General features: G+C 46.0%; 1 protein-coding gene across 1 annotated transcript in view; it reads right to left on the bottom strand.

The window, feature by feature from the left end:
• IQCA1 (IQ motif containing with AAA domain 1) overlaps positions 1–9,113 on the bottom strand; it is an 85,113-nt gene extending 76,000 nt beyond the window's left edge. Inside the window, exons 1-2 of the mRNA XM_042822045.1 lie at positions 9,043–9,113; positions 1,584–1,908 (exon numbers count right to left, since the gene is read on the bottom strand). Coding sequence (XP_042677979.1) covers positions 1,584–1,908; positions 9,043–9,053 — 336 coding nt within the window. The 5' untranslated portion in view covers positions 9,054–9,113. The remainder of the gene's footprint in view (positions 1–1,583; positions 1,909–9,042) is intronic.
• Positions 9,114–11,425: the final 2,312 nt, after the last annotated feature.

The following is an 11,425-nucleotide window of genomic DNA, read 5'->3' on the forward strand; positions in this document are numbered from 1 at the left end:
AAACTGTTAAAACATTTGGCAGGGCTGCCAGTAATTTAAACATGATTTCTGTGGAATTGAATACCTCTGGTTGTGTGATCATCCCACTTCTTTTTCTAATCAGCATGAAAAATAGATCAGTTCTCCTGCATTTTTTGGAACCCTTACAAGGAACCAAAGCATATAATTCAGTTTGCCTTCAGGTATTTTTACACTGCCAATGACTGGGATATCTCAGTTACTACTTGCAATCAGGCCTGATTAGAAGAGGTTGTCTTTATTCATTTCCATCATTGAGAGGATGTAAACAATTCACATTTCTACCAACTCTTCTCCTACAGAATGTCACTCTTGAGATTTGGAATAAGACATGGGCAGGCAGACAGAAATGCCCCAAAAGTGAAGACGCTGCAGTGGCATAACCTGTTGTTTGTATTGTATTGAATCATAGAATGGCCTGGCTTGAAAAGAACCTCCAAGATCGTCTAGTTTCAACCCCCTGCTGTGTTGCAGGGTCGCCAACAACCAGACCAGGCTGCTCAGAGCAAGTGGTTTGTCTGGATGACCTTGCATATGATGAGTCAGTGCAGGGATGAGGAGCTGCTCAGCTAGCTAACCTGGGCTTTAATCACCAGAAATTCTGGGCTGTGACTTTTACTGAATGCAAAGATGAAATCCAAGCCATAATACCGAGACAGGCAGGAGTGGGGAGCACACGGACAGCTTCTCTTCATAATCTCTTTTTGAGGCCCAACACTGAAAGATCAGATTTAAGATGTTTATCCTCACGTCAAATTTGCAGCCTTTTAGGCAAGACCCAGCTCCGTATGGGATGTGTGTATCCAAATCCCTTTATAATTACCCTAGTAAATGGAGTCACTGAATGCTGGAAGGCAATTGTACAAAAATCAGAGGAAGATGAAACTTGGCCCTGCCTCTCCTTAGCAATATAGCAAAAAGGAGAGGAAACATGGTACAAAACTTCTTCAGCTCTTTTTATTTTATTTTTCCTTTTATTTTTGTAGTAGCTAGGCACTTCATGCCTTCCTAAAACAAAGGTGTGGCACAGGGATTTGAATTCGTGCTTGGCTTTTACTAGATGTCAAGCATTGCTTTTCAGGCTTGCCAACTCTCCCCTGCAGGTGGATTTACTGATAAGTCATGAAAAGAGCAACCCTTAATGATTTCAGAATACCACTTGAAGGATCAGTTCCCCCACAGGTGTGTTTATACTCTCCAGCATGCCTTCTCATAGCTCAAAATAATGCTCTGCTGTGCTTAAAAGTGAAGGGATGGTTGAAATTCTTGGCAATTGCTAGCCTAAGTTTGCAGCGTGAACTACGCATGCAATTTCAGCCAATACTATGGCTGCATATCTCAGATTAATGCTGCATAGGAGGCAATTTATCTCAAGTTATAGCTGAAATCCAGAAAGCAGCCGTACTTGAAGCTTCAATTATTTAAGAGCTGTTATCAGTGGTACCTAAACGTGACAATAGGTGGAGCTGTCTGCGAGAGAAGTAACTAGCTGTTAACAGCTCATTTCTCACGCTGCTTTTACAGCACAACCTCAAGATTTTGCCTTATAATCAAGGCAGACTTACCGGGAGAAGCTTTAGATCTTCAATGATATTATCAGTGTAATGAAACTCCGAGTTCTCCAGCTCCACCATCTCTTTCTTCACCTCCAGGATCCGGCCAATCACTCCATCCAGCACTTGCCGAATCGCTGCCCGTTTCTGCTGGTGAATGAGGTGGCTGTGGGCCTCCTCCAGGTGATGGAAGATCTGTAGGTACTCGATGTAGGAAGCAGACAGCATCCTGAATACTTTCACACGGTCCTTCTCTGGCTGGAGGAACTGTTCTCTCTCTGTCTGGAGTCGGGTGTCAAGGTCTTTCTGGGCGTTTGTCCATATCTTATTGTAGGTGCTGACAGAAAAGAGGAGACCATCTTAATGAGACATAACAGCTAGCACGCAGGGATGTCAGGACTCCACACGCCTGGTAGTGCAAACCATTATATTTCCAAAGGGAAAGGGCTGTGCTGGTGCCAATGACAGAGTGTATCCGCGTGTGCTATTTCAGAAGTGAAGGATTATTCTTTTCATTGCACTCTAAACAACTGCTGAGCATGTGGTCCAGAGGCTGAAGGGCTATGCGATATGGAAGATGTAGCCTAACACCAGATTTGTTTGCTGAAATGGCTATGCCATTTATCCAAAGACTGCTGCACTTTTGGTGGCAATGGGCTGAGCTCTGATGAATTGGCCATCAGTGGCTTTTCATTCTAAAAGCAGATTGATGCTGAATAAAGAAACAAACCAAAGCAATTACTTGTGTTCAGACACAAGCCCAAACAGCAGGTTTGTCATTTGATGGTGGTAACACCCACGGTAATGAAAGATCCTTTCAGCTGGTCCAGTTCTGCTTCACAAACTCTCTTCTAACAGAGAAAGCTGACTTGTTTCTTACACCTAGAAAGAAGGCTGCTGAGCTCAGTGGTAAAATCTAGACCCATCCACGCACTCAACCTGGCCATTGCTTGCAGCTCTGAGAACCTCTCAGAGTAGCATGAAGACAATAAAACACTCTGCCTTCATTAAGTGAGCTTTCAGGGCAGGTCTCTTGCTGTTCCGAGCAGCACTTGTGTATTCATTCTGACAAGAAAGCTGGGCAGCTGTTAACTTTGCTTGTGCTTGATAAAAAACGCCTGGGAAGGAGCTCTATCAGCTGATCTTATCATTCCCTGTACACTGAAAGTACAGAATGACCCACTTCCATTGCAAGAGAGACCGAGGGGTGGCAGGACAACACTCCAGCCCACAGGCTCATGTGCTCATAACACGGGCGTGCTGCATGGCCAGGATGCTGACAGAGCTGCCAGGACTCACCGGAGCAGCGAGCAAAAACATCAACAATCCCACCTCTGCTATTGAATTTGCTCCATTAACTTTTTCAAGTGCATACTATACTTTTCAGCTGACCTGCATTTATGCAGGATGCAGCTGGTCCTGCTTTTCCTACTGCCTCTGCAGCCCACCCAGTTCTTTCCCCTTCCTTTTTTCCTGCTTCATTTACATCCCTTAGCAGCAAGTGAATCACTCAATTGCAGCAATTAACCCAGGTGTGGGAGATAAACAAAATAAAGCCAGCAGAGTGGTCAAGCTGGCCACAAACAAGTGTACCGTTAGGTTTGACCTCGTGGCTTGGGCTGGTTGGTCAATGGGAGTTTTGTGCTCTGTCTCTGAGGCCAGGAGGGTGTCTGCTGATGAGATTCATTAGCACAGAAGGAAACAACGTGGTATTGTACTCACTTAGCTTTTGCCTACAAGCAGACAACTTGGTAGTGGAAAGGTTATAAGCCTTTGAGGAAGCTTGGCTCTGTAGGCTGTTTGTGCTGCTATGTGGATAACTTATAGTCAGCAGGTATCTACAGGACAGAGCCTTTCTAATGCAGCCTATTGCATGGAGACAACAGGTTTGTACTGAAACAACCGATTCTGCAATTGTCCACTCCAAGTTACAATAACCTCTTTTTGTCCCTCCTCTTAAGCAAAGAATGTTGAGTGGTTCCCCCTGCTGAGCCAGCTAATATCCAGTTTCTTTTTCTGTTTTGAATGACTTCTTGATGGAGGTGGGGGGAAGAGAGCCTTAGCCCTTCAGAGTATGCTAATGTAAGGCAATACAAATAGGACATAATTGTTTCCATAAAGCATCTGCTTATCAGATAAGCATGAAGATGGCCGCAAGCACGTTGCTACGAGCCTTCATGGTAAAACTATGGGTGTTACGTTTGCAGGCTTCATCAGTGCTGATGTTCTGAGAAAACGTGGGCGAAAGAAGAGCCAGACTGAAACGAAGCATAGAAGGATAGATGCAGAACTGCTAGATCTTCAGCTGTGGTAAGTGGGCAGTGCTGTCAGGGTGAGTTATACCCCTGGAGGGTCTGGCCCCGCAGCCCCTGTGTGGTTAGCTAGGTGTCTGGGAACAGCACGTGCTCCATAGCTGGCTGCTGCCAGCAGAAATGCGCCTCGAGTGTCTCTTTGGATCACCCTGATTAGAAACCAGAGGGCACACATACAGCCGTTTGTTTCTCCTCTTCAAAGCAGGATTAAAGTAATTACTTCAGGTTTTGCTAGTGACTGAAAAGAAGCCTTTCTGGGCTAGTTTGAAGGATCAGATATGCGTGGTGTTTATAGCTTTTCTTTTTGGAGGACTTGGCTCTTCAGGAGCAGCTTAATTTTGGAGTGACTGAAGGGAGTGCGTGTGTGCAACTTGCATCCTCAAGATGATGCATTTAAAGCAAAGGACAGGCCTGACTTTTCTTGTCTCTTTATCAGACAGCATGTGATCCTGAAATCCCTGTTTGAATCTTTCCCTCTCTGCTCAGTCTCCTTCTGCATTAAGTTGTAAACTCCCTCAAATTGCTTCCACATGCTGAGTTGGGGATACAACACAGCCTTGGGTGCACTGGCTTTTTATTTAGTGTTAGTGGTTCACCTTGTAGGTTTGCTAGGTTGTGAGCTATATGTGTGCAGTGGGATGATACTGCACCAAAGATGGATTAGAGCATCTAACTAGCCCACTAGTACAGGTAATCAGCAGGACTGAATGTAGTTTTCCTACTCAAGGCCTGAGTTTATTAAAACCCAGAGAAGAAGTCTGTCTCTTGATCTCTGCATACAGTCTGTGTATAGCAAAGTAAAGCTGCAAATTGTCATAGCAACTACAAAATAAGAGTGCTGTGGGGGGAAATAAGGAACGTTGTAATGGGATGAGGAAAAAGCACATTAAGTGACTTAACTCCAGAGCCCCCAGAGCACTTTTCTGGCAGCTTACAGCATGGAGTGAAGGTCAGGCCTTTCCTCCCAGCCAGCATCCCTTCTCTTTGCTCCCACAAAGTAGAAACAGGGTGTAACACAAGTAGATAAGAACACTCCCTTGCTGTAGCATGACTTCTAGCACAAACCCCACTTCTGGTGCTCCAAATAAAGTCTGATCTGCATATTAAATGAAGCTTAGAAATAAGACTTTCCTGTTTAAGTTGAGAAATGTTTTAAATATTGCCGAATGATAGGGCTCTGGAATATTAAAACAAGGCAATGCATAACTTCACATGTTTGTTTGACCCATCTCTTATAAATAAGAGAAATCTGCTGGTGCTTAGTACAGCTGAGATTAGCCTGCCTGCTTGCCTTCAACTGGTTTTGAGACTTGAAGCACAGCCTCCTGGAAGGATTTGTGCTGAGCACGCAGACTGTCCTCAGACCACTCTTGAGCCAGGACTGGAATCTGGCATCAGTGGGGTTGCTTTTGTGAGGCTCCCCCACCCCTGCCCTCAAGTTGTCCTGTTCTTATTTAGCAGCCAAAGGGAATGCTTTGGACAATGCCAAAGGACACAGTACAGTTTGTGCTCCAAGCTGTTGGCTTATGGACTCGTGTATGGGCTGCACCCAGGCTTCCTTGATGCCTGGCTTTTCTGGGCTGTCCTCTGAGAGCAGAAATAGCTCTAGATCCAAGCATGGAAATGCACAATATAGCACTGCATGGGCCCTGCTGTATTTTTTTGATAGATGGCCAAATGTAAAGACATAGAAGGGAAACAACTCTGAACTGGTGTCTCTCTTCACCTAACATAGAAGCTCCCTTGTTTGATTATACTGAGGGTTGTTCTAGCTATTTTTGAAGATGCATTTGAAGCATCTATACTGCTGTTGAAAACAACTTGACTGTCAGCTCTCCTGAAGGTGAGACTGTCCTGTATAAAAGGGAATGGAGGAAGGACCAGCAGAACTTCTGAACTGAATATGGCCCAGGAATCTGTGTGCTGGAGCAGGGAACTCTGGGCACTGACATCTGCTCACCACAGAATGGATCAAAACAGCAGGATGTTTAACTGCATCAGTGGACAAGGGAAGAGCTGGCTGATGTCATCTGTGTGGATTTTAGTAAGGTGTTTGACACAGCCCCCCGTAACATGCATAACACATCAGAGGGATGGGATGCCATCTAGAGGGAGCTAGACAGGCTGAGCAGTGGGCACAGGTGAAGCTCGTGAGGTTCAGCAAACCCAAATGAAAAGGTGTGCACCTGGGTTGTGGCAGCCCCTGCTACAGTGCAAGCTGGGGGATGTAAGGATGGAGCACAGCCCTACTGGAAAAAGAAAGGGAAACGGTTTCAAACTAAAAGAGGGGGATTTAGGTTGAATATAATGAAGTTTTTTAAAGTAAGGGTGTAGAGGAATGGGAACAAGGTTGCCCAGAGAGGAAGTGGATGCTCTGGAGACACCCAAGGTGAGGCTGGACGGCGCTTTGAGCACCTAATAGAGCTGTAGGTGTCTCGTTCTCTGTAGGGGAGTTGGACCAGATGGCCTTTAAAGGTCCCTTCCAACTCAACTGAATGTAGGTATGCAGCATCAAGGTGTCCGTGCAGGGCTGCAGGTGACTGAGATGTGGGCCAAGCAACAAGGAAGCGTGTGCAGGGGCCAGCCCTCAAGTCTCCTGTAGATGCTTGAGGCTTGACAGACCAGCCATTGTGCTAAGCCCTGGGCAAACAGGAGGCAGGGAAACCCTGCCCTGCAGTGTTTGTGAAAATAAAGAATCAGGAGACAAAGGTTGGAGGGGAAAGTGAGGCCCCGAGAGGAAAAGAGGCTCGCACAAATGCAGCTGCTTTGCTTCTACCTAAAAATCACCAGTCTTGAGCTGACTGCTGGTCTGTTGCAGTCAGCAGAGTGCCTGTTCCACCAAGACAAACTGCTCAGGTGACTGCTGGGCTCCATATATTATAGGACAGAAGCAGAGATCATCATGGCCTGTAAGAATGAAAAGAAATAGGTGTGAACATTGTTCAAATCAGTTCCTGCTTTAAAAGCATTTAGCCTGTGGTCTGGAGCACTGCTGACTCATGGAATAGAACTTGGTGAGGCCTTGCTCCTAATACAACAACAGCCCAATAATTGTGCCAAAATTCTTAGCTGTTGGTAGGGATAATGCTACTAGACATCTTCCCTTCGGCTTGCTTCCCCTAGCCAGGATGTCATACAGAATCAAGTATTTGGGGAACTAAAGCTCAAGGCAGTTATGCCCGCACCACAGCTTATTGGTGTGGCAATGAAGTTTATTTCTCTATTCATGATCCTTTTTTCTTTCTTTCCGTTCCTTAGCAAAGGAAAGGTCCATCTAGCTGCCTGTGGTTACATGCATAAAGCACAGATGCTCTGTCTGGGTGCTGCTCTACCTCTGCTAGGCTCTGTGCTCATTTAAAGTTAATGCTCTCTCCTTGGTTTCTTGGAAATTGTGGCCTCTTCTTTCAACTGTTTTGTAGCACAAGTGCTGCTGGGATATTTCCACTGACAATACTTTTTCCCAAAGGAGGAAATGTCTGAGCAACGCATGAGATCTTTCCCTGCCTGCTCATTACAGATGAAGGGAGGCATGGGAAGGAGTTGCAGCTTTGAGAATAGTTATGGTCGTTTTGATTCTGCCTCTTTTTCTCCTGCTTTAATATAAGGGGGATGACACACTGATGCTCACCAGGGGTGGAAAAAGGGGTGAAGATGAATCTGTGGATGTTTGGGAGAGAACATGATAGGAATGCCCAGAGGAAGTTAATAATTGTGGTGTTTGAATGGAATTTGAAGAATATGGCCTGGGGGCCACAGGGTGAATGAAGGGGAAAAGAAAGAAATGTTCAACAACAGCCCAATCGCTGAATGAGCCTTGGGCCCAGCGGGAAGAAAATAGGATCACAGAATGAGAAGCAGCATCATAGTACAGCCACCTAAAGCAGAGAGGAAAAGGGGATGAAAAGTTGTTCTGACTTTCTCTTACCTTTTCAGTTCTTGGTTTTGCAGCCTTAATTGTCTTTAACCAAGCTTTGGGGGTGTAATATAATAAATGTAGCTTTCCTTTGGTTGCTCGTCAGAAGCAAAAGTGGCGACTCTAAAATGTCTTAGGTTAATATTTAACCATTGGCTTTGTTATGTAAGTTCTATTTGTGACGTGAGATTAAATTTTTAGAGCTTTTTGATTGCTTAAAGCTCCTCGGTGGCAGTGGCAAATGTCTTACAGCCGATTAAAGTCTGGTACAAAAGGGAGCAGTGCCAGGGCTCAGCTTTGAACATGTCTAGACTGGGGCTGGTAGGGCAAGTTAAGGTCAAGATTCTATCGGTCAACTAAATGGTAAGCAAATTCATGAAAGAGGAGGAAACACAGCAGGAAAACATAAACGCAATAACACCAATGCAAATCTCCTGTTCAGTATCTGGAACAAAATGTACATCTGTATGCAAATGCTGGGGCTTTGAGTACTTTAGGAAGCGGGATATATTGCTTCTTAATCAACCTTACAGCAAACGTAGTGGGCGTGCTTTCTCGTGAGTGCTACAACTGTACTTAGAAAATGTCAAGCCTGTCTGCACATGCCAACTTTTCTTTTAGCTGGCTGATGGAGCACGTAGGCCCTAAGAGAATGCAGCTGAGTGCTTTGGGTGTCCCATCTATAACTTGATATAAAGCTCCCATAAGCTGCAAACCACGCTTCCATTAAAAGCAATAAACTCACATTGCCTTGAGGATGGCAGCGCTCCTCAAGAAGGGGCTGGAAATGCTGTGAAAGCTGTGTGTGGTGTAATGCTGTGCTGCAGGCGTTGCCAGCGTGTCCGCTTAGAGATGCAGTGCATGCGGGACAGCTGCCCTGTGCACATGCTTAGTAAATCCAGCACGTCCGACTGGCTGCACCAGACGTGTGCAATTCCTCTCTGTGCTGCAGCAGCTGTTTTTTCCAGATGTCTGAAAAGCAGCCTCGAATTTGAGAAAAAGCCGTGTGCTGTGTAGCATTTCTATCCAGGACACAGGATGTGGCTGCACAGCACTGAAATATCCGTACTGCAGGCTCGGCTGTGGCTCACTGCTGTGCCTGCCTCTTTGTTGCATGGAGTCTGCGTCTTGATGTGGCAGCCGTTCCTGCTTCCACCGCCTGACAAATAACGCTCGACATCCCTTTAAGCATCTCTGCCCCGTGTACCAAAGCTCCCCATGCTTTCCACGTCCCCGTGCTACTCACGCCTGCGACATGCCGGCCGCTCCCAGGGCTCAGGGCTGCGGATGCGGTGCTGCGCTGCTCCGCCGCGGCCGCGCCGTTGCCATGGAGACGGGGCGGGACGCGGCCTGGCCGAGGCGTGGGGCGCCCTGGAGACGGGGCCGTTCTCAAACTCTCTCTCCGCCCTTTCCTTTCTTCTCTCTTCTCTTTTTGCTTTCTGCTGTTTTCCTTCTCTCCTCATTTGCTTTCTTTTCCTCCAAAACAAAAAGCTCAGCAGCTGCATTCATATCCCCTTCAGTTTCACCTTTGCACGTCTGCAGGCAGAGGGCTGTGAGGAAGTTTGGTGTGTTTGCATTTCCTCCCAGTCACCCAGCACACACCTAGTGGTGCTCTCCCAGTGGGTGGACATGGCTCTGATGGCACCTAATGGAGCTGTAGGAGTCCCTGCTGATCACAGATAACCTTTAAGGGCCCTTCCAGTCTCAGCAACTCCACGATTCAGTGGCACGTTGCAATGCTGTACCATCACAGCCATCGTCTGGGAGCCCTGGTGTTGTAAGAAGCTGGTGGTGAGGGCTGCACATATGTTTAATTTCCTTGCAAACAATGGCTCAAGCTGCTCACAGGGTGGTGAAGCTGGAGCCTTTGGAAAAAAAATTAATTCTGTTTTAATTTATTGCATGTATACAGAACGAGGAGCATCCCTTACAGAACATTAAAGGCTGCCTCCTTTAAAAGGGGGAAAAATAAAAGCTAGAAAGGGAGGATTACAGCACATCATTCTGGGGGAAAAATGCACTCCTCCGCAGAGCGGGTAGGGAATGAAAAAAGAAAGAAGCTTGGGACAACGAGCCTTTGGCAGCGAGCGCATTTTTGGCCATAAATCTCTGCATGCCTGTGTTCCTTTATTTCTTTTGTTGTTGCTTTTTTTATGCTTTCCTCTTGAAGCCCTTGCTCATATAAGTAGGTGACAATCTTGGCTATAGGGTTTTTTGAAACAAAGCTCCTAGCTCCTCTGGTTTTGGAGAAAAGCTTGAAAATGTAAACCTTGAAGAACCGAGATCATAATAAAAAGCCTCTAAGATGTATTGGTTTTCAGGCAGCATGGTGGCTGTGCCTATCTCATGGGTTTGGCGTTTTGGTTCCTGTTTCTTTCTTTTTTTTTTTTTTTTTGTTTTTTTTTTTGTTTTTTTTTTTGCCAGGGGTTCTGTAAAATCAGTTTGTAATTAGCAGCATTCATTTGAAAGCTGGTGTGATTTCCATCAGAAATCTATCGGCTTCCTTTCACTGTCTTTGATTCTTACCCACTTGCAGGTTGGAAGTCCTCCACAGCAAAAACTTTGAGAGAGTTCTGCTCTCATTGAATGCCTTCATCAAGGTAACTGGTCCGCATGGGAACCTTATGTTTTCATTGCCATTAACACGGGCATTTGGACGGCACTTTTTTGCTGAACTATTTTTTTCAGCCAAGGGTTTTACCCGCAGAGTCCCTGCAGTACTGTTTCCATAAGTGCATGTGGTTTTAAGGAGTGATTTAGCCATAACCCCTAAGCAATATGCCTTTTCCCATCGGCCTCAAAATACCTTCCATTCATTTGCTTGGTTCCCAGGTCTCCAAGAGAAAGTGGAAAGCACTCATGATTCAATAAGTTCAAGAACTAGACTCCTAATAGGAAATTGCTTGAGTTCTTCCACTCTGCAATGTGTTGCTCAAAGGTAGCTTCTTAAATTAATAGCCGTGCAACCCATTGCATGAGCATGAGATTAAAAGGTGTGAAGCTTTCAGCTTTTTAGCTGGAATGAGAGTAGAGTTCAGCTGAGAGTAAATAATCGATTTAGGGTAAGAAAATACGCATCTATGATGAGAGGGACTGAGGAGTGTGAGATATTCTGTTTTGCTGCAGGTTTCCTGTTGAATCTTTGAGCTTTCATGTGAAGATTTGAAGTGAAATGGCGCAGGTTTGCCTGGGCTGTTCTGACAGTGCTTTCCTCAAATGGTTGCCCTGAGGTGTATCTTCTGCTGTGGCTGCATCTCCACCCGGGGCTGTCTCAGCTGCTCCCCATCCCCTTCTCCAAGCTTTCTTCTCCTTTTCCTGCCTTCATCTCCCATCTTGTCTCTTCGCCTGGAGCTGCCGCAGCCTGCTTTCATGTTTTATGCCTCTTTCCGAGCTTCCTTCATGTCGTGTGAGCTGAGAGCCTTTTGTGACAGGGCAGGTCCTCCTCTCTGATCCATTTCTGCAGGAAAGATCTAGGCATGTACCGAGCTGCCACTGAAGTCCAGCCGACTGTTGACAATCTGTCGATGCTGTGAAGTCTCTCAGTCTTTCCAGTTTGGGATCACGCTTCTCCAGCAATTCCTCCAGGCAGCTGGCTGATACCTCTGGTTCCTACCAGAGATTAAAGGGAT

Source organism: Centrocercus urophasianus, unplaced genomic scaffold (genome assembly GCF_019232065.1).
Source record: "Centrocercus urophasianus isolate 14NV4802_14NV808 unplaced genomic scaffold, USGS_Curo_1.0 seq_20, whole genome shotgun sequence".
NCBI lineage: Eukaryota > Metazoa > Chordata > Aves > Galliformes > Phasianidae > Centrocercus > Centrocercus urophasianus.